At 49.1% G+C, this 26,672-nt stretch overlaps 1 protein-coding gene across 1 annotated transcript; it reads left to right on the forward strand.

The window, feature by feature from the left end:
* The first annotated feature begins 19,289 nt into the window (after positions 1–19,289).
* On the forward strand, positions 19,290–25,166 carry LOC127038146 (uncharacterized). Its single transcript, XM_050930593.1, has 2 exons — positions 19,290–19,374; positions 23,847–25,166. Exon 2 carries the CDS (start codon positions 24,031–24,033, stop codon positions 24,985–24,987), a length of 957 nt encoding a protein of 318 aa, XP_050786550.1. The 5' UTR covers positions 19,290–19,374; positions 23,847–24,030; the 3' UTR covers positions 24,988–25,166.
* The last annotated feature ends 1,506 nt before the right edge of the window (positions 25,167–26,672 follow it).

Genomic DNA, 26,672 nt, shown 5'->3' on the forward strand with positions numbered 1-26,672 from the left:
AGTATAAAATTGTCTAGATTCAACTTCCTGGTATTTGATTGTATTGGACCTTTCTCTGTTAGATCAAAGAGTCCATTATTTAACATTTGTTCCCCATGTAGGTACTTATAGACTGGGATCAAGTGACCCTTTAATCTTCTCTTTGTTCTACTAAATAGACAGGTGCTGAAGTCTCTCATTATAAAAACGTGTTTTCTATTCCTTTCATTCCTTTCAAAAAGAGCTAATTCCCAGAAGGCATCAGCAGGACCCCAGGGAGGGAAGACTCAGATTGGTGGGGTACTGCCAGGGGGCAGCACCCCAGTTAAAAGGGCACCGGGGTCCAGGGAGGGACATGAGGGCCAAGAGGACAAGGCAGATCCCCAGCCTGCAGAGGGCGCTCCTGACTGGAAAAAGAGCTAATCCCAGCAGGAGGCGCCGCAGGGGTGAGTCTGCACGTCTACACCCCCCAAGGCCAATATAACACAAACACAGACACAGCAGCTACCATGGGGAATACAACTGAGGGCCGTCCGTTCGAGAGACACGGACTTCTCTAACTCGTGGGATAAAGCTTCACTCTTACTAACAAGTTTTAGTAGCAGGATGCACTATTATTATTGTTAACTACTTGTATGGCGATTTCACTCCATTGTGCTTGGCGCTGTACAGACACGGAACCAAAAGACTGTCGTGTTCTCTTCCTCTGAGTCAGGAAATTACCTTAAGATAGAAAGAAACAGGCTGCTATAATAGAATCACTGGATGAAGTTTGCAAAAGTGAGTTTATTGCTTCACAATCATATCTGCAGGTTTATTTGTTTTTACTGACAATCAGAACAAAGTCTTTTTTCCTCATTAAATACCCTAGAGGACACAGAAAGTCACGAGGGCTACAGTTATGGCCCTATGAGCAATTCCTAGCTAAGATGGCACCAGGGTTCACTCCAGGGAGGGAAGATACCTCAGCAGCCAGGATTTTGTTTAGACATCACTAAAAGACAAAAACAGGAGAGGAGTTAGTTAGCCTCCTTCAGGACTAGGAAGATGTCTCAGTAAGATTCCTTTGCAATTAATTAACAGATATTAAGGCCAGAAGGGACCAGATCATCTAGTCAGCACAAGCCAGGGAATTTCAACCACTTTCCTCCCCAGGAAGGTACCTATAGGCCAGCATAGAAAGATCATGGAAAGGGCAGCATCTGCAGAGCCACTCTGGCCTTCCAGGCATCGATAACCTCAGCAATGTTTCCTGCAACCTTCCCGCTGGGCAACTGCAGGTCATTGGAGACGTCGCCTTTAAGGTCCCCGCAGGACCTGCCCAATTTGTTAGCCAGGCTCTCGCTGACTCTCACCGTCACCCCCGCCCCACTGGGGCTGAACAGAACCTGCATCCCCAAGGCCCGGACCACGGCCACGCCCCCCTGAGACCTGCTCACAGACATGGCATCGGAGACGTTCACCGGCAGCTGCACCAGGCGCCCATTCACCTGGAACACACAGTCATAGGTCAGAGGAGAGCTGGAGAATGTGGAGGTGAATTAAATAGGTCAGGAGCTGAGCTAGAGTCCATAGGCCATGTTACATGGCATCAGGATCTAGACTCTATAGGCCCCACCATAAGGCTATGGGATCTAGAGTCCATGGGCCCCAATACCAGGTAATGGGATCGAGAGTCTATGAGTCACAATAGGGGTCTAGAGTTTATGGGCCATATGAGAAGGCAATGGGGTCCAATAGTCTTAGATTGAGAGGTGCAGAAAACACTATGACTGACTGAGAAGCCAATCAATAAACAGTGCTCTGGAGAGCAAATTGTTCCAGTTCTGTCAATACTCAAGCAAGGTGCACTGATTTGCATAGGCAACTTGATTGGCTAAAGTCCCTCCTGATTTCACTGTTATGGATCTGTGAGCAACAGTGTTTCTTAGTGCGAAAAGAACTGTAGAGATTTTATGCAAATGTTCAATGCCCTAATTAAAATATTTGATGAATGATATCTGTACTTATTTGCATAAATGACAGCAGGCAATCAAGAGAGAGACAAGGTGGGTGAGCTAATATCTTTTATGGGATCAGCTTCTGTTGGTAGCAGCACAAGCTTTCAAGCTACACAGAGCTCTTCTTCAGGCGTGTACAGCTCGCAAGCTCCTTCCTTCCACCGACAGACGTTGGTCCAACACAAGGTATCACCTCACCCAGTTTGTATCTCTAATATCCCGGGACCAGCACGCCTACAATAACACTGCAAACAGCTGTTCAGCTTACTGAGTTCTGAATGTGACACTGTGATACTGACTCTGATTCCTCCCTCTGTCCCCTCAATGGACAGGTGCCCCAGCGAAAGGAGGGATCTCTCCCAGGGAACCTACTGGGTCACAGAGACCCTTCCTAGAACAGTTCTCTGCCTCTCCTCCAATCTTAGAAGTGGGACACAGCAGAGGTGAAGGGGGCTGGGAGTCAGGACTCCTGGATTGCAGCCCCAGCCCTGGGAAGGGAGTGGGCTCTAGTGGGTTAGAACAGGGGGAAGTCAGGACTTCTGGGTTCTAATTCAGTCTTTGCTACTGAATAATTGTTCATCAATAACTCATGTCATCTCCCCGCCCCAGCCTGTACACCATGTCCTGTCAACACCGGGGTTTCATGAGGCTGAATGAATGGAGCTTTGAGATGCCCACAATCAGCCCCAGTGAAGAGGATCAACATCACTGTAATTTCTAGTCTTTTCATCATTCCGTGGCAGCTGAATGAACTTCCTGCCCCTTTGACTCAGGTTGTTCTAACGGGGCCCCCTCTTACCCCAGTCTCCTTGTTCCTTTTCATAGCTATGAAAGCATCTCGGAAGAAAATGTAGGTGGTCATCCCAGCCATTGCTGCCCTGTCACCACATGCCCTGATGTCCACCACCAGCCTGAACTGGGAGGGGGCGCTGTCATTGCAGAGAGAAGCCAGCTCATAAGCTCCACTGTGGAGATCTCCTCCAGAGGCGCCATCGTAGGAGGTGAGCTGGGCTCCAGGGAGCAGTGTGCACTGGCCTTCCTGCTTCACGCAGCCATGCACTCCATCCTGGAGCTCACAGATCTCTATGTTGGGGCAACTGTGTGGCTCGCAGACGAGCTCGCCTGAGGCCTGGCAGGTGCACTTCTCAGAGCAAGCGCCAGAGGTGATGCTCTCCCCGGCCTACAGGGAAATTCCCAAATAACTTTGTTACAGGAAAGCAGCATGAGAAAATTCCCAGGATGGGATCAACTCAAAGCTCCCTTTGATTAGGTCAGGATCCCATTGCGCTGGGTGCTGTACGTCCCTGGCCCCAAAGGTATGTCTATTGCAGAGTTATCTTGGGAGATCTTTCTTTCTCTGGGGTAGCCTAGCCCAGGTCTGAGCAGTCACACCGCAAAACCCTACTCAAATTACTCTGTCCCCCCTGGTGCTGAGCTCCACCATGCGTGCCGCTGGGACTTCTGGGGGCATATGCCATGGTGCTTTCTGCTGCAATAAATGTGGGAATTTTGGTAATATTTTATCAGGTCTGTGTGCACCTCAGTTTCCTCGGCGCTTTGTACTGTATAAAGGGAAGGCGTGAGGTGTTGGACTCAGGTAGCCACCTGGTTGGAGGCCAGAGTCATTAACAAATGGAATAAAGTCTAGGCTCGTGAAAGGAGGGTCTGGAAGAGACAATGGGAACCCAATGGAAACCTGCACTGACCAACTACCAAAGACGGGAATTTAGCTGCAAGGAAGCAGAGCAAAGGCCCTGAGCTGGAGAATGAAGGGGAAAGGTGCCAGATGGCTGGGTGAAGAGCTTAGCTCACAGGGGCTCTCTCCTGGGATGGAGACAAAAGGACAGAGCCAAAGAAAGGAAGTGACATGGTTCCTCCGGCAGCATGACTGAAGGGAGCCCAGCCGTTAGCCAGTCTGAACTCTGCTGTGACCTTTGCTTCTCTGTGCTAACCCAAGGCCTTTCAGATGCTGTAGCCAGGGGACTAACAAGCTGTTACCTTGAAAAGGCCGTCTGGTGTCGCTGCAAATTCTCACTGAGGGCTTTGCACCCTGAAGAGATAGGAACAAAACTCCCACAGGAGTCCGGGCTTGGCTGAACTCGCTGCAGGGAGCCATGGAGAGACAAGGGATCACTGATGCCCAAAGGGCCAGTTGCAGACTCATGGGGCCATGGGCCTGCCCCTGTGGAGCTGTGTGGGTCCTTGGGGCCCGGCACACTAAAGAGGTTGCCCCAAGGTTCTAGTTACAGGCTGGTGCATAGACCAGTCCCTCTGAGTCCATGACACTAGAATTCTTTCCATGAATTGTGGCACAGGAGGGCTATCAGTCATTTAGCCTGTGTCTTCATGGCAAAGTGCCTGTTATCCTCCTGAGAGTAAACAGCAACCAGGGTCCACCCTCAACCCCACTCCACTTCCACCCCACCCCGCCCCCGGATGGGCTGGCCAACCTGGCCTGAAAAAAACACTGAACTCGAGTGAAAACATCAGAATGGCCATAGTGGGTCAGACCATGTCCATCTAGCCCAATATTCTGTCTCTGGCAGTGACCAGTGCCAGATGCTGGAGAGAGAATGAACAGAACAGGGCAATTAGTGCGTGATCCATCCCCTGTCATCCACTCCCAGCTTCTGGCAGTCAGAGGGTTGGAGACAAACTGGAGCATGGGGTTGAGGCCCTGAAAATCTTGGCAAATAGCCATTGGTGGTCCTATCCTGCTTGAATTCTTTTTTGAACACAGGTATAGTTTTGGCCTTCACAGCATCCTCTGGCAACGACTTCAACAGGTTGCCTGTGTGTGGTGTGAAGTGCTTCCTGACTGGGTTGAAGATGGAGCATGATAAGTTTAGGAAATTCCTAGACAGGAAAGGACCTGTCCCTTCCCCATCCTCCAAGCCAGCCACTTACCCTAACTGGGGTCAGGGTTAGACCTGCAGCCCCCTAGAGGGGAAAGGCAACATGTCCCTTTCCCTACCCCCCTAAGCCAGCCAGTGTCTCGTTCTGGGCTGGATCAACCCAGCGCCCTCTAGTGGGGAAAGGCTCCATATCCCATTTTCCACCCAGTCCCCTGGTTTGCCTGTGATGAATCCCTAGCACATGGCAGTTTCGTTTCCACAAGCAAGGATCACACAGGGCAGGTGTTTGGATGTTCACCTAACCCACTGCCACTGACTGCAGCGGAAGTCACATGGGTGACTGAAGGCAGGACCTAGCTGTAGGTTTTATGTGTCTCTGCACTGAAGGGCACAGACACCCAGTCGCTGTAACTCCCAGTGGGAAGCTGGGACAGTCCCACACCTACAAGTACATGCGATGCAGGATGACAGCTGATTCCTATCCCAGCACCCACCTTGATGTAGCGTCCGTCACGCACGCAGCCGCATCCTTCCATGGACGTGCACGTTTCCCCATTGAATGCGTAGCCGGCGTCACACTGGCAGCCTTCAAAGCATTTTGCAGTGCATTGGGCAGGGGAGAACAAGCCAGCACATGTGAAATCGCAGGATCTAGTGCACAGCTCGTAGTGGCTGTGGGCCGGGCAGGTGAAAGCTGGAGAGACAGAAGTGAATGAGAAACGGATGAAAAACTGAGGCTGTGTCTGCACTACAGCAGCTACAGCGGCACAGCTACAGCACTGCAGCTATTCTGCTGTAGCACCCTGGTGTAAATGCTTCCTACATCAGCTGAAGGGGCTCTCCCATCCATGTAGTTAATCTACCTCTTTGAGACACGATAGCTGGGTCAATGGAAGAATTCTTCCATCAACACAGCTGTGTCTACAGTGGAGTTAGGTCAACCTAGCTATGTCACACAGAGTGTGTAATTTTCACAGCCCTGAGCGATGTGGCGAGGTCAATCTGATTTTTAGGTGTAGTGTAGACCAGGCCTGCCTCAGCTATCCCACCCCCTGCAGCATGCTCCCAACCAGCTACTCACTTCTCACAAAGGTATCTGTCAAGCAGAGAGATTGTGATACCACATCACTAGCTGCAAATACAGCTGAAGATAAGAGCAGGCTGTAGATTGTTCTGTAAACTTACCGCTGAAGGAGGCTGTTCTCCAGGCACTGATTGTGCCTCCAGCTGCTTGGCACCAGGCCACGTAGGCCTGGATACTCTGGCAGAGGATTTCTCTTGCTCCATTGGCAGCACACATGTCATAGAGACAATGGTTGAAATACTCAGTAGGGCTGACCAGCGAGTGACAGTATTTAAAGGGACCTGATGTTGCTTTGATCAACCCACAGGAGCTGTCAGCCTGGCACGGCTTTTTCTGAGCTTCATCACAGACTGGGCACCTTTCCTCACAGCCATTGGTGCACATGGCACCATCAACGGGCACCTTCCAGGAGGCCCCGAACTCATCCTCATTCTGGGCGCTCTTCCCACTGGGCAGCAGGAAGTCGTCGTTCTTGTCACCATTGAAGTTGCCGCACAAGCCGCACACGTGTCCCTTGTAGGAGCTGGGGATGGAGACTAGGACATAATAGGAGGTGTCGTAAAGGACTTTGAGGCCAGAGGCAGACTGGACAATGATATTGTTCCCCTCCTGGTTGATCTGAAGTTTCCCGTCGTTCATAGCCAGCGGGAGAGTGTAGAGCTCCCCGTCCACCTGTGCCAATGAGAGGGAAATTCACCTGTCACTAGTGGGGACTCAGCAGCTGTGTCCTGGTTCCAACACACAGTGTTAGTCACTCTAGGCTAGTGGTTCTCAACCAGGGGTAAGCAGAGGTCTTCCACGGGGTCTATTAACTCATCTAGAAATTCGCCTAGTTTTACAACAGCCTATATAAAAAACACTAGTGAAGTCTATACAACCTACAATTTCAGACAGTGACTTGCTTATATTGCTTTCTGTACTATACACTTAAATGTATATATAATATGTATATTCCAAATGATTTATTTTATAATTTTATGGTAAAAATGGGAGAGTAAGCAATTTTTCAGTGCAAGTGTGTCTATGATACTTTTGTATTTTTATATCTGAGTTTGCAGGCAAGTAGTTTATAAGTGAGTGAAACCTGGGGGTACGCAAGACAAATCAGACTCCTCAAAGGGATACAGTAGTCTGGAAAGGCTGGGGGCCACTGCTCTAGGCTACAATGAGAATAATCTCAAACGAGGACTTACCGTGACTTTCCACTTCCTTCCCCTCTCCTAGTGATGGTGTAACCATGAACGGAGATCACCACCAACCGTGCCACTGACACTTGCCCATTACCGTAACTCTCATTTTCTACCACCATGGAGAAGTTTGCCAGCCCAGCGTCACTGCTGCAGACTCTGGCTAAGCTGTAAGTGCAAGTGCCCTGGAAATCAAAGGCCCGTCCATCAAAGGTGAGATAGTGACTATCACCAGACACTACACATTTGCCCCAGCCCATGGTGTGGCAGCCTAGGATTCCATTCTCCACCCTGCACTGCTCATTAGCTCTGCAGGAGGCCTCCCAGCACTCAACGACCCCGTTGTCTCGCCAACGGCACTGTTCCTGGGAGGAGGCACTGGTGTAGAACTCCTCTCCCTTCCTGTAGTACCTGCCCTGGTGCACACAGCCGCACTGCGCGATGGAGACGCACAGGTCTCCACTCAGGAGGAACCCGGGATTGCAGAAACAACCTTCAGCACAGGGAGCGTTACAGCCATCCGGTGCTGAGAGGCCATGGCAGGTGGCAGGGCAGCCACTCCCACAGAGCTCATAGTGGGAGTTACGGGGACAGGTGGGGCCTGAAGGAGAAGATTAGAGCAAACGTGCAGATAGAGATGAGAGAAAGAAGAAATGCAAAGATAAGTTGAAAGAAATCTCTCTCAATTCACATCACTTACAATAGGATTGTTCTAGTGAGGTTAGCAGCCCAGATTCCTAGGTTCTATTCCTAGCTCTGGGAGGGGAGTGGGGCCTAGTGGCTAGAGCAGAGAGGCTGGGAGACAGGTCTCGTGGGTTGTATCCCAGATGTGGAAGGGCGGTCAAGGCTAGAGGATTAAAGCAGTGTGGACTGGGAGTCAGGACTCCTGAGTTTTCTTTCTGATGTTTGATCTAGTGGTAAGAGCTGCAGACAAGGGGTTCTGTTCTAAGTTGTGTTTCGAATTCTGGTAGTGGGCTGTTGTGTATTGTTTAGCAATGGGGGACTGGGCGTCAGGATTCCTGGGTTCTGGCACTGGCTTCTCATTGACTCTGAGCAAATCACTTTATTTCTCTCTGCCTCTATTTTCCTGCACTCTTATGGGAAGGATGACTAGTGTTTGTAAAGTATTTCTGACACCTGGGAGACTGGTGCCAGCAAGCAGACAACATTACGTTACTACCGAATAAAGTTAAAGCAGGTGACCCTTACTGTCTGTGACACTGGAGGAAAACTACTGCAAGATGATAGCTCTGTAGGGCCACTGACACATGGCTGAGCCATTCTGAGCCCACCCTGTAGAGGGTGCTGCACATGCACACTATGCACACATAAAACGAAGTCAATTAGCAACACTCACTGCAGAATGAGGCCGATCTCCACTGCCTTATCTGGATGCCCCTGGCCTGGCAGGCTGTCACATTGCACTGCAGAGAGCGTCACGGTGACCCTTGTACTGGCAGGTATCAAAGACATAGTCATCGAAGAAGGGGGCTGGGTCGATGATCTCATGGCAGTCTCTGAACAGCCCGTCCCCTCTGGTGATGACCCCGCAGTACCCATCTCCATTGTAGGCTTGTCTCTGAGCCTCACTGCAGACTGGACAGTCCTTGGTGCAACTGGGCAAGCATCCAGGGACCTCCCCCACCTTCCAGCTCTCTGCAAACTGGATGGCGTTGGCCACCCGGCTCCCATCTCTCATGGTCAGGTCATCACTGGCAGTTTGGTTGTTGTTGCCACAGAGGCCGCAGAGGGCATTGGTGTAGGTGTCGGGCATGGTGACCCGGACCAGGCTGCTCGCGTCGAAGGTCACACTCAGGTTGAAAGCGGTTTTCATGATGATGTGGGATCCACTGACGTAGGCCTGTAGCTTCTCCTCATGATAGAACGGCAGGTTCATGAAGACTCCATCCACCTGGAACAGATGCGGCCGGACCGGGCCTTAATTTTGAATGAACACTGCAAGCAGAGAGTGGAGATCCAGAACTCCTGGGTTCTATTCCTGGCTCTGGAAGAGGAGTGGTGTCTAGTGGATTTAAGCAGGTTGGTCTGGGAGTCAGGATGCCTATATGTTATTTGGGGCTAAGCAATGGGAGTGAGGGCTAGTGGTTAGATCAGGGGGGCTGGGAGCCAGGACTCCCGGATTGTATTCCTGGCTCTGTGAGGGGCGTGAGGTCTAGTCTTGAGAGCGGCATAGAAGGATAGGTCCACAAGGATGCTATTCCTGTAGAAAAGACTTGTCAGAAATGGTCAAGGTCTGAATTCCTAGTTACACTAAGTCCCTTTCACATCTCTTGGGCAGTATAAGTGCAATTTATTTCAGCTTTGGCTGGCAGAGCAGCATAAAGGACCTTAGCACAACAGAAATCAGGGTCAAGCACCTTAGCAGAGGAAGCTTTTAGGGCTGTTGATTCCCCTGGAGCCAATGGGGCCAGATATCAAAGTGGCATGAATCGGCCATAGCTCCACTGGAGTCAATTGGGCTCAATCCCCAGCTAAATGAGTAAGTTGTTTGAGTGCAGAGGAGTTACAATGGCATAACTGCACTTACAGGGAGGAGAAAATCATTCATTATATATTCACAAAGGGGCACTCAGTTACTTCCCATACACCCACCAGCTCAGTGTACAATGGACACAAGACGTGGTTCTACAGTGGTGACTGAAATCAGGGGCAACTTATCAACAGGAAGAGTTCCTGCTCACAGCTCCCCAAGCAGTCCTGTGGCTCTCCGTCCCTACCTTGATCTTGCGGGGATATTGCTGGCTGACAGTGATGTTTCTGCCGTACACCTCCAAGGTCACCGTTTTGGTGTAGGACACGGCCTTGCTGCCACGGTTGTTATTCTCCACCTTGATGTTGAATGGGGTGAGCGTGGGGTCCTCGGAGCAGACCCCAGCCAGATGGTAGATGCTGGTGCCCATGAAATCGTACTTTTTCCCATCAAAGGTGGTGTAATGAGGGTCCCCGGAGGCCGTGCATGTGGAGTAGCTGATTGCGTGGCAATCAGGACCCCGCTGATCACGGTGCATCTCTCGCTGGCCTTGCAGCTGGTCTCCCGGCAAACCACCAGGCCAAGGCTGGGGTCACACCTGCACCGAGAGCGGCAATTCTCATCGGCCCAGAACTCCTCACTGGGTTTGTAGTAGCGGCCATTGTAGTCACAGCCACAGCTCCCCACGGGGACGCACTGGCCGGCACTCAGGACATAACCATTGTTACACTGGCAGGTCTCCACGCAGGGCTTCCGGCAGGAGGAGGGGACAGTTCGATCAGAGCAGCTGGCTGGGCAGGCCTTCCCACAGGCCTCATAGTGGCTGTTCTCAGGGCAGAGCAGGACTGGGAGGAGGTCAGAAAGGAGGAGATTTAACAACACAGGAAATGAACTACAAACACCTGCTTAGATGCAGCAAGAGCCAGAGGCACAAATTCTAATGTGCAATCAGCGTCCTCTATATCACAGGCCCGATGTACAAGCAGCCACACTAAGGCCACCTCAGGAGCTCAGCACGGGGAACAACCCAGTTAGGGAAGGGTGTTTGCTAGCTGGGAGAGCAGGGAAATGCTCTCTTCCTATAGAAAACCCAAGGAGATCTGCAAAGTGCACCCAGAGCAGACTAGGCCTCACTTTTCCAGGCCTCATCATCTGGAAGCCCCATCCACGCCAGATGGCCTAGGGCTCAGCACCTGTGCCACTGAAGTCGAGTGGTTAAGTAGATTTCCAGGTAGTATTTGGATGGATCTCACCTTTCCATCTCTTCCTGATTCATCCCTCTCTTCCATCCAATCCACCCACCAAATCCATACCTCTCTTCTCTTCCTCAGTTACATCCCTCTTATGCAATATTGACGACTCCTTATTTGAAGTCATTCGTTTTCACAACCTCCTTACATTTACTGGTAAGAGCAAAAAACATATTGATGAATACAATGATCCAGCTACATAACTGGAATGTGGATGTGTTTCCAAAGGATGACTGAGAATAATTGACCTCGAAGCATTAGGATGCACAGGGAGAGGAGAAAGTGAGATTTTCTTTACTTTTGATTATAATAAAATGCTCAGTGCCTCCCAAGACCCCTTAATTGTCTTTCGTGACTTCCGCTGGGGATGCAGGGGTGTGTCGTGACTCCCTGGTTGAGGAACACTTCTCTAAAGCATTCAATCCATCCATTAAAAAAATCCATTTATACAATCCAGCCATATAATCCAATAAATTAGTAAATTCACTGCATCAGAGACTATCTGCCTATCTTAAGTAATTATAAAGCACACATTGCTATACTATCTGAGCAGCTCACAATCTGTAATACATTTACCCTCCCTCCTCCTTGTGAGAGAGAGCGGTGCTATTATCCCCATTGTACACATGAAAACAGAAGAAGTGACCTGTCAAAAGTCACATAGGAAGCAGCTGGAAGAACAGGAATTGGAACCGTGGTCTTCTGAGTGTTGGCTACATTTAGAGTCTAATACCAGAAGGCACCATTGTGATCATCTACAGGCCAGAGAACATCCCCAAAATAAACCCTACAGCAAATTTGTTGTCATTTCCCATCCTGTGCAGTTCCTGGGGGGTGGAGTGTTGCCTGGATATTAAACACACACAAAAATTACTTACTGCCTGGGAATTATAGAAACACAAAAATTGACTTACTGTGTACACAAAGGCCAGATGAGCCATATCCACCATGATCGTTCCCTCCAAAGCTCAGCAGACTGAAGGGAGAGCTTGGGTGCGCTATGGAATGGGCACTAATCCCTATGCCGAAGCTGTACTCTCCCCAAGAATACTCCGTGCCAGGGACCCGCCTCCACTGGACATTTCCTATGGCTCTCTGATCAAAGGTGATCCTGCTGGACTCTGAGCTCTTGACTATGATCAGCACATGCTTCTCAAAATCCTTCAGAACATCACTGTGGTAGGTTTGGCAGTAGTTTGTGACGGGGGGATATTGATGAGGAATGGGTCATACGTGGATTTCCCATTTTTAGCACCAGAGAAGAAGAGAAGAACCTGGATGCCAGCGCTAGCAGAGATGTAAAGTGGGTGAGAGACTCGGACTTCAAATTCAACAACTTGCCCAGCTAATATGTTGCAGGAAGCTTGTGTGGGCCCTGACTGATAGTCAATGCGAGTGTTTTGGGAGGCGACAATGTACGCAATATCAAACTTGTCCTGGAAAGACAGAGGAGAGACGATGTATGTGCTACCCCAGCTGGAGACAGGCAGGAGCTGCTCAAAAGTATGATCACAAGCGATGTTTTGGGCAGCACAGCTGTGCCCAGTCAAGATGGACACGTGTTCCCGAGACTCGATTTTGGTGCCAGATAAATCCGCAGAGCTTTGCTGTTGCAAGGCTTGGTCGGGAGCGAGGGTAACAGTGAGTTTGCTCCGAGCAGCATAGTTCTCCTGTTTGAACTTCACAGCAACTTTCAAGTAAATATCAACTGTAGTGGGAGCCTGCCCTGCTATGACAGCAAACTTTTTGTAGCCGCCTCCATGTTTGCTAAGGGGAGTTACAACGTAATATACAGTACCCAACTTCTCAGTGGGGTATACTACAGTGGTATCGATGGAATTGGGCTTTGAGTTAACAGACAGGACAGAGATGTTTTTGTCAGCCTGAATCAGGATGGTACTATCAAATGTTTGGCTTCCAAACATCTCCACAGAGGCTGGAATCTTCACGGTCACTGTCTGTCCTTCTCCAACAGGCGTCACTCTCCGGAACGTACCCTTGTTCACCATCACAGTAACCGTAGTGGAGGCATGGTAACCAGAGATGAACAGTTTGCAATCTGCGCTGACTCTTTCGACGTGGTTTTGCATGAAGACTGTAATGAATTCTTTCTCACGGAAACTTGCTATGCAAAGACCTGAAAGTAACAGATTGTGGGTTAAGAAAGAGGGTCAGAGACCCCACATTAAATCACAGCTGGGAAAAGAACCCAAGTGTCCCAACTTCCAGATTCATTGCTCTAACCAAGAGCTACTAGTCACCCACCCACGTAGGGAATAGAACGCTGGAGTCCTGACTTCTAGGCCCTCTTAGTTCAACCCTAAATCCCACTTTCCTTCTAGACTTAAAAATAGAAATAAGAAGTCTTGATTCCCAGATGTTTCTTCTCTAACCATGAGACTGGCATTGTCCTCCTGGAGAAGGGAGAACATGCAAAAGTAGACCTATCATGAAGAAGATCAAATACAAGAACCTAATGAAAGTAGAAGAAAAATATGAAGAAGGTTAAATGTGAAAAACGTGAAGAAAGCAAATCAACCATTGCAGAGATGCCTGAATTTGACAAACAAGAAGCACTGAATATGAACACAAAGAGAAATACTGCAAAGAAGTGCCAACAAACACAAGGAAGACCAAATGTGAGGAAGACCAGAAAACCAAGTAGATGAGAACCAAACAGGAAGAAAGTCAAAACTGATGGTGAAGAATGACTGAGCATTAATGAGAGAAAAGATTGAGCAAGAAGAAGCTAGAACAAGATGAAAAGCGAGTGTAATGCTGACAGACGTTGGCGGGTGGGGGTCAAACTGGGGATCTCTGGAGGTTAGGGCATGAGCCTCTACAACAGGGGTCCCCAATGTGGTGCCTGTGGGAGCCATGGCGCCCGCAGGGGCATCTAAATGTGCCTGCATCCTGGCCGGCAGTAGAGCATCTGAGAAAATGCTGCTGAATTTCAGCAACATTTTGGTGGTGATGCCTCTCAATGACGCCGCTTGCTGCGGACAAATGATGTTATCGAGAGGCGTCGCTGCCGAAATGCCGCTGAAATTCGGCGGCATTTCGGCAGAGGCTCGACTGCCGCCACGGTCTTTTGTCTTGCGCACACTGGATGAAAAGATTGGGGACCACTGCTCTACAGCATGAGCTAAAAGCCAAATGACTGTGAGCTATGGCTGCAGAGCACTTATTTTATATCTCTGTCTAAGTGGTCTCGGTGCCACTAGATGGGACAGCACATCGCACCCAGGAGGTGTGTGGGTTACATGAGCACAAAGAAATCCCAAAATGAAGAAAACTTGAGCATGAAGACAGAACAAGAATGAGCGTGAAGAAATCTCAATTTGAAGAAGAATGCTGAACACAAAGACAGAGGAAGAATGAGCATGAAGAAATCCAGACTTAAATAATACTGAAGAAAAGAACACAGCAGAAGAAGATTGAACATCAAGAAGACGGAACAGTATGAAGAAGAAAAGTGAAGAAATCCAAACTTGAAGAAAAAGACTGAGAAAAAAATAGATGGAAGAAGAATGAGTATGAAAAAATCCAAACTTGAAGAAGATTGAGAAAGAAGAACAAAAAGTATTAAGAATTTGAATCAAAGAAGAAAACCAAATAAAAAAGCAATGAATTACCGTAGATCAGAAGAGGAAGAAGAAGACCAAACATAGACATGACTGAGCACAAGAAGACTAAAAAAGGAGATGAAAAAAAATTCAAAATAGAAAAAAAATAGAAAAACCAACAGGCCCCATTTTTGTTTATTGTTTCTATTTCCATTTTTCAAAAAACAAAAAATTTCGAGGTGGGGAAACCCATCGGTTTTGAAAAAGTTATTTTAAAAAGGCCATTTTTAATAAGAATCCTTTTAATTTAAAAAACCTTTAACCAGTTTGACTATTTAACCGTCTGAAGACACCTGTGCAGCTTTGCCTGGTGCTTAGGGGCAGTGTAGTATTGTGGCAAAAACTAGGCACGGGGATTCATAAGACATGGGTTCTGTTCACAGGTCTGACCTTGGCTTGCTGGGTGACTGTAAGCAAAGCACTTCCCCTTTCTGTGCCTTAATTTCCACAAGTGTAAAATGGGAATCATGATAATGACCTGCTTTGTAAAGCACTTTGATGAGGAGGACTGGATAGGAAATGATTTTCCCACTGAGAATTTTCAATATTTCTAATTTTTTTCCCATTCCAAATGGGAATGAAATGGGGAATGCTGAAAATTTTTGCAAACCAAAACTCTGAATGTTTTCTCCATTTGAATCAACTGAAACATTTTGAATTGATAATTTCAAAACACTTTGTTCCAATTTCGATCTTTTTTTCACATAGTTTTAGAATAAGTAAATTTACAGATCAAAACAAAAAGTCACTTTGAAATGAAAGAAACAGATTTTTTTGTTGTGAAGTTGTCAAAACAGGATGTGGGGTGGCATATCTGGGGTCAGAGGAGGAGTACAGCATTAGTTAATTGGCATTTTGAGTGGTCAGGGAGAATCTGTGAGCTCAGCAGAGTCTGGCAGCACTTTATACAGATGTAGCACTTTGCTTTCTATCACGTCCTTTAGCAAGAGGTTCTGCAGCAGGGTCAAAACCCCGTATGTCATTGTACATCTGTGAGAGAAGGCAGTGTGAGGCAAAAGTATGCACCGAGGGCCAAGTCACTGCTCTGCAGATCTCCTGGACTGGCACCTGGGCCAGAAATGTCGCTGCGGAAGCCTGAGTCTTAGTGGAGTAATCGGTGAGAGCTGGGGTCGGTACACCAGCCAGCTCATAACAAGGGCAGATGCAGGTCGTGATTCATGAAGAGATCCATTGAGAGGAGACCAGGAGGCCTTTCAACCGGTCTGCCACTGCAACGAAAAGCTGAGTCGATTTCCTGAATGGCTTTGTGCACTCGACGTAGAAGGCAAGGGCCCTGAGAATATTGAGGGAGTGCAGCCACTGTTCCCAGAGACCAGCGTGAAGTTTAGAGTAAAAAACTGGAAGAAAAATATCCCGGCAGGTGTGGAAGGCCAACACCACCTTGGGAAGAAAGGCCGGATGAGGTCGAAGCTGCATCTTATACCTATGGAAGACCGTGTAAGGCGGTCCGAGGTAAGGGTCCTCAGCTCGGAGACACACCTCGCCAACATGATAGCGACATGGAAAGCTGTCTTCCAAGAGAGATATATGAGGGAGCATGTGGCCAGTGGCTCGAACGGGGGCCCCATGAGTCTTGAAAGGACCAGGTTAAGGTCCCATGTGGGTACTGGCTGCCGGACCTGAGGGTAGAGACAGTCTAAGCCCTTGAGGAAACTACCAGCCATAGGATTGGAGAAGACAGAGTGGCCAGACACGCCTGGGTGAAAGGCCAAGATGGCCTGAGAGAGGGGGGAGGAGCCCATAGAAATCCTGTCTTGGCCGAGGAGGATACGAGCATTGCTGTGGCTGCTGAGGCTTGAAGGTTTTTCCCTGGGTAGCCAGGGTGTGCATCACCTTCTTGAGTCTATGCGGCCTTGAGTCTGTCTTTTCTTAAAACAGGCCCTCTCCGTCGAAGGGGAGGTCCTGCAGTCTGCTGAAGCTCTGGGGTCAGCCCAGAGGCTTGCAGCCAAGAGGTACGCCTCATCGCAATCCCTGAGGACAAAGTATGCGCGGCTGAGTCTGCAGCATCCATCAAGGCCTGCAAAGAAGTCTATGTAACTGTTTTGCCCTCATCACCTAAAGTCCCAAACTGCTCTCTGAACTCAGGAGGCATCAGCTCCTCAAATCTCAGCAGGGAGCTCTAGGAGTTAAACTTGCAACTACTCAGGAAAACCAGCTGATTAACGATCCTGAGTTGAAGCCCCCCCCATAGAATAGACATTGCATCAAAACAAATCAAGGCGCTTGGCGTCCTTTGACTTGGATGCTGAGGCCTGCTGGCCGTGCTGCTCCTTTACGTTCACGTCCGCAACCACGAGCAAACAGGGCTGTGGGTGGGTGAACAGGTAATCATACCCCTTTGAGGGGACAAAGTATTTCCATTCCACCCCCGTGGCCATCAAGGGAATGGACGCAGAGGTCTATCAGATTGTTGTGGTGTTAGTCTGGATTTTCCTAATGAGAGGCAAGGCCATCCTTGATGGGGTTTCCGCAGTGAAAATGTCCATCACGGAGTCCTCCAACTCCACCACCTCCTCTGCCTGCAGGTTCATATTTTGTGCCACCCTGCACAGGAGGTCCTGGTGGGCACAGAGGTCTATCGGAGGGGGACCCGAGACCGCAGTACCTGCTACCACCTCGTCAGGTAAGGAGGAAGAGGAGGCCACGAGGAGAAGAGGGTCGTCTAGAGTCTCTTGCGTTGCTGAGGCCCGCTATTCTGTGTTACCGATCTAGGGGGCCGGCCCGGGAACCAGGGTCAGAGGAGATCCTGAAGTGAGGAGAGTAGCTGCCTCTGCCTCCATGTTCCCTGGAGCAGGCTGACTGGCAGTAGCCTCTGGCATTCGTGGCTAGGATGAGGCCGATCAGAAAGCCCCAGACGGAGCACCTGGAGCCTGGTGGTACATCCATGGCATCCAAAACGGCCACTGAGTGGGTCCCTGCCCATGTGCTTGCCAATACTGCGCTTCTGTCTCCAGGTGGCTACGGTCCGAATGGCGAAGGTCCAAAAATCGCAACCCCACGTCCTATCCTGAAGAGCAAGAAGTGGAGCATAAGGGCCATGGTGGTGCTAAGCAGATCTGCACCAGTTCACCTCGACGAGGAGAGAAGGAACGGTGCCGCGAAGCTGGGGAGTGGCACCGGGACTTGGACTAGTACTGGGACCTGGAACGGTGTCTGGACCTGGAACGGGACCGAGACACTGAATGGTGCCGAGACGGCATCGACTCCGGGATCTGCTCCGCGATGATGACCGGTGGGTAGAGCGGCTCCGCAATCAGGATCGGCAGTGGGAGCCGGAGCGATACCACGAGTACAAACAGCGCCACCAAGGAGAGCAGTGCTGGGACTCCAAGCAGCAGCAGGAGTAGGAACAGTGGCAAGAGTGGGATCGGTGCCGTAGCTCAACAGACGGTGCCGACGGGTGAATCAGGGCCAGCTTGCTCAGAGACGGTGCTGTACGCAGAGGCACCGGGGCCTTGGCATGTAGCTGAGGGGATGACAAAGCCATCATGGCAAAAAGATCCCTTGCAGCTGCAAAGGTGTCCAGGGTAGATGGCAACTGGACTTCTACCACACTGCGGGTCGGAGAGTAGAGCGGTACCAGACTCAACGGCTCCCCTCTCAGGACCGGAGTCAACGGTGCCGGGGCCGTAGCCTTTGCTCCTGAGCGCTCCCCTCTAGGACATGCCCCCACGGGCGGCTCCAGGGAAGCTGGTCTCTGCAACGGCGAGCCACCCATTTCTGGCTTCCGGTGCCACTTCTGACCAGGAGACCGGGAGTAGCGCTGGGCCAATGTCACCGGTTGTGCTGCCGGGAAGCGTCGGTGCCGTGGTTCTGAATCAGAGTCCAACCGGGGCTCTGCGCACCAAGGTGCTCAGTGCTAGGTCTTGCCGTGCCGCAGGAGGCTGAGGGCTAAGAGCTTCCTCCCTGAGGAGCTGCTTTAATCGAAAGTTCTGCTTCTTTTGCTAGGGCCACCTTTTTCCATTTCCATCCCTGTACTCCAGGAACTGTAACAGCACTTGAAGTCTGTTGAGCAACGGGGGACGGTATCTTTTTTTGCAGGTTTTCCACAGCTGTCTCCAATTTTTTATTTTCCTGCTTTATCTGGTTGAGCAGATCGTGAGTCTGGATGCCTGTTACCCTATTAAAAGAGCTTGGACTTTCTGGTGCTCAACTGGACTGGGAAACAGAAGTGCCCTCCTCCCCTGATCTGTCCCTCCCGCCCTGTGTGGTTCTGGACAGCAGCCCGGCTATGGCTGCTGCTGCTCTCTGTGTGTGTGTGTGTGTGTGTGTGTGTGTGTGTGTGTGTGTGTGTGTGTGTGTGTGTGTGTGTGTGTGTGTGTGTGTGTGTGTGTGTCCCCTAATGAGAGATTCCAGTGGAGGAGTAGAGAATCCCAGTGACACTGTGAGGATGCGACTGAATCAGAGCTAAGGATAAACCTGCAGCCACGAGGCCAGGGAGATGGACCATTGGGGAGACTCCTCTTCCACCCGCCTCTTCTAGCTGAGGCTCCGGCCCTGCTCACTGCTCTCAGGCCCCCTAGGCCACGGGCAGAGTGGGGAGGCAGGGCCAGATTTCCGATTAAGTCCTGGGTGTGACGCTGCACTCTAAGCAGCAGTTCTGCAGAAAAGGACCTGGGGATTAAACTGAATATGAGTCAGCAGTGTGCCCTTGTTGCCAGGAAGGCCAGTGGAGCATTGGGCTGTATTAGCAGGAGCATTGCCAGCAGATCGAGAGAAGTGATTATTCCCCTGTATTTGTCACTGGTGAGGCCACACTTGGAGTACTGTGTTCAGTTTTGGTTCCCCCACTACAGAAGAGATGTGGACAAATTGGAGAGAGTCCAGCAGAGGACAACAAAAATGATCAGGGGGCTGGGACACATGACTTACGAGGAGAGGGTGAGGAAACTAGTTTGCATAAGAGAAGAGTGGGGGGTGGGGATTTGATAGCTGCCTTTAACTACCTGAAAGGGGGGGGGTTCCAAAGAGGATGGAGCTCAGCTGTTCTCAGTGGTGGCAGATGATAGAACAAGGAGCAATGGTCTCAAGTTGCAGTGGGAGAGGTTTAGGTTGGATATTAGGAAAAACTTTTTGACTCAGAGTGGTGAAGCACTAGAATAGATTACCTAGGGAGGTGGTGAAATCTCCTTCCTTAGAGATTTTTAAGGTTAGGCTTGACAAAGGCCTGGCTGGGATGATTTAGTTGGTGTTGGTCCTGCTTTGATAAGGGGATTGGACTAGATGACCTCCTGAGGTCCCTTCCAACCCTAATATTCTATGATATGTTTATGGAAATATGGAAATATGCTTATGAGTGTAAATATGACATAACTGATATACGCTTTGTGCTAGAGATGCCATGTAACACATCTCTGCAAAGGTTATGAGCTACTAAATATATTCATCCTATCTGTAAGCATGTAGCATTTTTATATCAAAAGTTACGAGCGTTGGCTCTATGTTTGTATTTGAAGTGTTTGCTGTAGGAAACACATAAGGGAGATTTGACCAACATATTGTGAAGGGAGGATTCAAGTACTGGGAGAACTTAACTAACAATGGACCTTGAGAACCACCAATCCACAGCTGAGCTTTCCTGGGAACATTCAAACTAACATATAAACAACGGCGTTGGCCTGCAAAAAGCTGAATCATTCATGGACATGTAAAAAGCAGCAAAGAGTCCTGTGGCACCTTATAGACTAACAGACTATACATGCATCTGACGAAGTGGGTATTCACCCACGAAAGCTCATGCTCCAAAACGTCTGTTAGTCTATAAGATGCCACAGGACCCTTTGCTGCTTTTACAGATCCAGACTAACACGGCTACCCCTCTGATACTTGACATTCATGGACATGTGACTTGCCCAGGTGGCTACAAACTCCATCTTGTTGCTGTGATTTTGCACAGAAGAACAAAGAGGTTTCTGCCCACAAGAGAGAGAATATAAAAGGCCCCGGAAGCCTCTCTATTTTGTCTTCAGCTGACTAAAGAGATGCCTGAAAGAAACTGGAACAAAGGACTGTAACAATGGGGGTGTGAGTGATTGCTGCACCCAGGCCATAAACAACAATGTTGGTCTGAAAAGGATGGTTCCTGAGATAACATCTAGGGTGAGAAGTTAGTATTTGTAACGAGATCCTTAGTGTATTAAGTTAGCCTTGCGTGTTTTGTTTTATTTTGCTTGGTAACTTACTTTGTTCTGTCTGTTATTACTGGAAACCACTTAAATCCTACTTTTTATACTTAATAAAATCACTTTTGCTTATTAATTAATCCAGAGTAAGTAATTAATACCTGGGAGAGCAAACAGCTGTGCATATCTCTCTATCAGAGTTATAAAGGGTGGACAATTTATGAGTTTACCCCGTAAAAGCTTTATACAGCTCCATGTGTTAATGTATTAACCTATAGGTGTTAACCTGCTTAATTTTGGTTTCTCTCTTTTAAATTCTTTATTTACTTCCCTGCCATCGAGTCGCAGCTCCTGTCTCCTCATGTGCTTCTTGAGCCATTCCATTTTTAACTTCATCCAATTTACCAGTTCAGTGACAGTATTATTTGCTACTTTCCCCTCCAGACCTCCAGCGAACCACCCAATGACCACAGATTCTGATAGGGTACAAAGGCACCTGGCCAGGTTTATTGCCAAATGAAACACAGCCTCTAGGTCCCCAGATCAGATGTCTACAGTTCTACTAATACATATGTGCTCCATGACAATGGACTGGCTCAGTCACTGGCAGGATTTACCCCTGCCCCCTAGGTCAGACAAAGACACCTCCTCAGAGGTACATTCTCATACATAGGTACAAACCAGTTACACATCACTCCCGACGTATTGAGATACAACCCCTCTACATGTTAGAGTGCCGCCTCTCACCTGGTATATGTTGGTTCAAATAAACAACTCTATCCATCATATTCTCTTTTTGCCCCTGTCTTTGGGATGTGTCAGCATGTTCCTTGTTATCTGTGTGGAATGTACTGGTATCAGAGTGTTCTTGGTACCATCCTGGTGCATGTTTATATCTCTAGAGTCCAGTAACTTTTAGGTATGTATGTTTTTGCAACACTAGCCCTCTCCTTGCCAGACTATGAGCAGGGCCTGCCTCTTGCTCATAGTTTAACTTTGCTTTATGTTAACAAAGTCTTGACCATTACTTTAGTTCAGGCCTCTAGGCTTAATACCAGGCCTGTGATACCAGGGTTTATGTTTCAGGGCCTCATTTTACTACATTTGAGTGTGTGTGTTGAAATCAATGTTTACCAGCATTTACTGATTAAAAATCTAGTCCTTCCAAACCTAATAATAACACTTTCATAGCATGGGTTTGGAGGGCTAGGGGAAAGGTGCTAGCTTTTGCCAGCAGAAGGCACCTTAGCCTCAAAGGCAATCAGAGCCTTGATAAAGCCAGTGGTTCAGCTGAACAACCTCTGTCAGGCTCAAAAAAAGAAGCAATCAAACTCCTTTGTGTCGTAAAAACAGCTGCAGAAAATGGTGTTAGTCAAGAGATAATTCCTTTGGACTAATGGGCTTTCCCTGGTTGCAAATGCAAGGGCTAAGAGATCAGCTGCAGACTCTGTGGGTTGGAGGTAGAAACCCTACAGAAGAAGTCTGAACATGATTCTGAGAGGAAGCAGAGAGACAGGACTCCTTGGCCACAAAGTCTGCTGGAGACACAGACATGGGGATTTCTGAGCAAGGGAACTACCTGCTTGTGTCCTTCCTTTCTCCAGTGTTCAAGGTGTGCAATTTATTGCAAAGAAACAAGAAAAAATCTGACTCATATGGTCTATTTCTCATCCTACTGGAAACAACCCAGCTGGGCCCTAAATATTGGGAAACCACTTAGGCTGAAAGGGACAACATGATCTTACAGGTAGGGGTCAATGCCTGCATCACAGTGCCCCATAGTGCCCTGCTGTGGCACTGGGATCAGCACTGACACGGACTCCGAGGTCAGACTGTGACACAAAGTAATAAATTGTAAATACTGAGCAGGTGGGAGATGGGTCTGTAAACTTACGGCCAAAGGAGGCTGTCCGCCAGACTCCAATCTTGATTCCATCTATCTGGCACATGGCCGCATAGGCCTGGAGACTCTGAGGGTCTGTGCCATCTCATTGTCAGCACATATGTCTTGGAGACCATGGCTGAAGTACCCAGTCGGACAGATCCATGACAATTTTGAATGGCCTCAAGATGGTTGTGATCAGCCCACAGGAACTTTCGGTCTCGTACGGTGCCATCGGAGCTGTATCACAGATGAGGCACCTCTGGCTGCACCACATCAAGAGATGCTTTCCAGGAGGACCTGCATTCATTTTAATTCTGGGTGCTCTTCCCATCAAGGAGCAGGAAGGCATCATCCTTTTTACCAGTGATGTTACCACCTAGGTCTCACGTGGCCCTTTAAGGAACTGGAGCTGGGGATGGAGACTAGGACAAAATAAGAGACAGTGTAAAGGAATTTGGGCAGTCTGGCTTTGGCCTCCATGATGTTGTTCCCCTCCTGGTTGATTAAAAGTTTCCTGTCATCCGTAGCCAGTGGGAGAGAGTAGAGCGTCCCCTCCACCTGTGCCAATGAGAAGGAAATTCACCCGTCACTGGTGGGGACTCAGCAACTGTGACTAAGTTCCTCCTCTCCCTTGGTGGGTCCTGCGCTTATTGGTGGATTTGCTCACCTCGTAGATTCACCCTGTGGGTCGAGAAACAGCCCAGAGACCTTCCCCTCTGGTGGGACCCACAGTCCAGGTTAATTCCTCCTGTGTTTGATCAGGAGTTAGGAGGTGTGAGGGGAATCCAGGCCTGCCCTCTACTCTGGGTTCCAGCCCAAGGCCCTGTGAACTGCAGCTGTCTAGAGTGCCTCCTGGTACAGTTGCGTGACAGCTACAACTTCCTCACTACTGGACCTTCCTCCTGATGTCTGATAAGGCTTGTACTTCTCAGTCCTCCAGCAGTGTGCCTACTCACTCTCAGCTCCTTGCACGCCTCTTGCTCCCAGTTCCTTGCACGCACGCACTTCCTCTCCTCTGGGTCCCTGGCTTCCTCTGACCTGACTGGAGTGAGCCCTTTTATAGCATCAGAGGGTCTTAATTAGAGTCAGGTGCTTAACAGCCTCACCTGACTCTTAGCAGGTTAATTGGAGTCAGGTGTTCTCATTAGCCTGGAGCAGCCCCTGCTCTGCTCACTCAGGGAACAGAAGACTGCTTATCCAGTGGGCAGTATATCTGCCTTCTACTGCTCTGCTGTTCCCAGCTGGCTTGTGTCTATCACAACACACACAGCACTGGTGCCACATGAGACTTTAATGAGACTAATCTTAAACTTATTAAGACCTTGCTCTTCTTCTGTCTCTCCAAGGTGACCGTGTAATTATGGACAGAGACCACAACCATCCTCATCAGAGCCATGCAGCCACCACCAGAGCTCTTGCTCTCCACCACCACGGAGAATTCCTCCAGCCGGGGGTCGCTGCTGCAGACCTTGGCTAAGGTGTAAGTGGAGGAGCCCTCGAAGTCGAGGGAGATGTAGTGAAGTCCACCAGATGCTAGGCACATTCCGTATTCCACAGGTTGGCCTCCCAGGACTCTGCTTTCCATCCTGCACTGCTCATTGGCCCCACAGGAGGCCTCCTATCTCTCAACGATGCTGTTGTCTTTGCACCAGCACCACACCCAGTAGGAGTCACTGGCATAATACGGCAAGCATGGACCCCTCTCAGCTCACTATCACCACTGCTGTTGTGAGCATTGTAAACACCTTGCTCATTATCCTGGAGTATATGCAGAACCAAGCTAAGAGACGCCAGCACGAGGACATGGACACAGACGTTCCTGAAAGTACGGGCTGTGGCAATTGGAACATCATGGTAGCAGTGCGGCTGGTTGTTACAGTGGAACACCGACTCAGAGCCAGGCAAACAAACACAGACTGGTGGGACCACATTGTGTTGCAGGTATGGGATGATTCACAGTGGCTGCGAAACTTTCGCATGCGTAAGGCCACTTTCCTGGAACTCTGTGAGTTGCTTTCCCTCACTCTGAAGCACAGGAATACCAAGATGAGAGATGACCTGACAGTTGAGAAGCGAGTGGCGATAGCCCTGTGGAAGCTTGCAACGCCTGACTGCTACCGGTCAGTCAGGAATAAATTTGGAGTGGGCAAATCTACTGTGGGGGTTGCTGTCATGCAAGTAGCCAATGCAATCACTGAGCTGTTGCTATCAAAGGTAGTGACCCTGGGAAATGTGCAGGTCATAGTGGATGGCTTTGTTGCAATGGGATTCCCTATCTGTGGTGGGACGATAGACAGAATGCATATCCCCATCTTGGCACTGAACCAGCTTGCCAACCAGTACGTGAACTGCAAGGGGTACTTCCCAATGGTGCTGCAAGCACTGGTGAATCACAAGAGATGTTTCTTCGACATTAACATGGAATGGCCAGGAAAGGTGCATGACGCTCACATATTTAGGAACTCTGGGCTGTTCGAGCATCTGTAAGAAGGGACTTACTTCCCAGACCAGAAAATTACCATTGGAGATGTTGAAATGCCTATAGTTGTCCTTAGGGACCCAGCCTACCCCTTGCTCCCATGGCTAGTGAAGCCTTACACAGGAAGTCTGGACAGTAGTAAGGAACAGTTCAACTATAGGCTGAGCAAGTGCAGAATGATGGTAGAATGTGCCTTTGGCTGTTTAAAAGCTCGCTGGCGCTGTTTGCTGAGTAGGTCAGACCTCAGCGGAACCAGCATTCTCATTGTTATTGCTGCTTGCTCTATGCTACATGATATCTGTGAGAGTAAGGGGAAGACGTTTATGGCGGGATGGGAGGTTGAGGCAAATCGCCTGGCATCTGATTTTGAGCAGCCAGACACCAGGGTGATTAGAAGAGCACAGCAAGGCCTGCTGCGCATCAGAGTGGCTTTGAAAAAACCAGTTTCATGACTGGCCAGGCTTCAGTGTGACAGTTGTGCATGTTTCTTCTTGATGTAAACCCACTCCTTTTGTTGATTTTAATTCCCTGTAAGCCAACCAACCTCCCCCTTCAAAATAAAGTAACTATTGTTTTGAAACTATGCATTCTTTCTTTATTAATTAAAAAAAAATGAGATAACGGATAAGGTAGCCCGGGTCGGGTTGGGGAGGAGGGAAGGACAAGGCCAAATTGTTTATTGTAGCCACACTAAAAATCAAACTGTTTGAATGACAGACTTCTGTTGCTTGGGCCATCCGCTGGAGTGGAGTAACTGGGTGCTTGAAGCCTCTCCCGCAGTGTTTTTGGGTGTCGGGATGAAGTGGATGTGGAACTTGGTGAGGAGGGCATGCGGTTATACAGTGGATGCAGTGGGGGTCTATGCTCTTGTTGACTTTCCTGTAGCTCCAAACGGATGCTTTATCATGTCTGTTTGCTCCCCCAACAGACACTTCATCATGTCCCTTTGCTCCCCCATTAGCCTCAGCATTGCATCCTGGCTCCGCTCTTAGCGTTCACTTAATTCTTTCCTAGCCTCTGCCATGGAATGCCTCCATGCATTAATCTGTGCCCTACCAATGCGGGAGGACTGCATGAGCTCGCAAAACATGTCATCGCGAGTGCGTTTTTTTTGCCCTCTGATCTGCGATAATCTCAGGGATGGAGATGTTAGGGGGAGCGTAGAAACATTTGCACCTGGAGGGAGATAAAAAGAGAGAGTAAAATTTAAGATGATACATTTCTGAGAACAAAAAGGAGACTCTTTCACAGTGAATCAATCAATTCATAACAGACAGCACATATGCTTTAGGTACAAGGTACATTTTGCCTTTTATATTGCGCGCCTGCCAGTATGGTGACACATCACACACGGCTGGGCAACAGAATTTGGTTTCCAGGCAGCCATGGTAAGCCATTTGGTATTCGGGGTTGGCTTCTTACGCCTTCATAACATGTGGGAATGTTTTCAGTCTGTAGCATCCTCCTTTCCCAGAACAAGCAATGGGTTGGGTTTCACATTTAAAAGGAGGGGCTGCAGTTTTTGGGTGGATGTGCAGCACACACCTACCCCAACCCCACTGTGTGACTATTCTCTGGGATTATCCCTTCTCTCCTCTCCCGGCCATGTGGCTATTCTCTGGGATGATCACTTTTAGCCAAGGGCAAACAGCCCAGCATGAACTTTTGCTGTTCCCTTACAACCATTCCCCTA

Source organism: Gopherus flavomarginatus, chromosome 20 (assembly GCF_025201925.1).
Source record: "Gopherus flavomarginatus isolate rGopFla2 chromosome 20, rGopFla2.mat.asm, whole genome shotgun sequence".
Classification (NCBI taxonomy): domain Eukaryota; kingdom Metazoa; phylum Chordata; order Testudines; family Testudinidae; genus Gopherus; species Gopherus flavomarginatus.

Coding starts and splice junctions, on each gene's coding strand:
- LOC127038146 (XM_050930593.1), top strand. CDS start 24,031: ATGCTAGGCACATTCCGTATTCCACAGGTTGGCCTCCCAGGACTCTGC.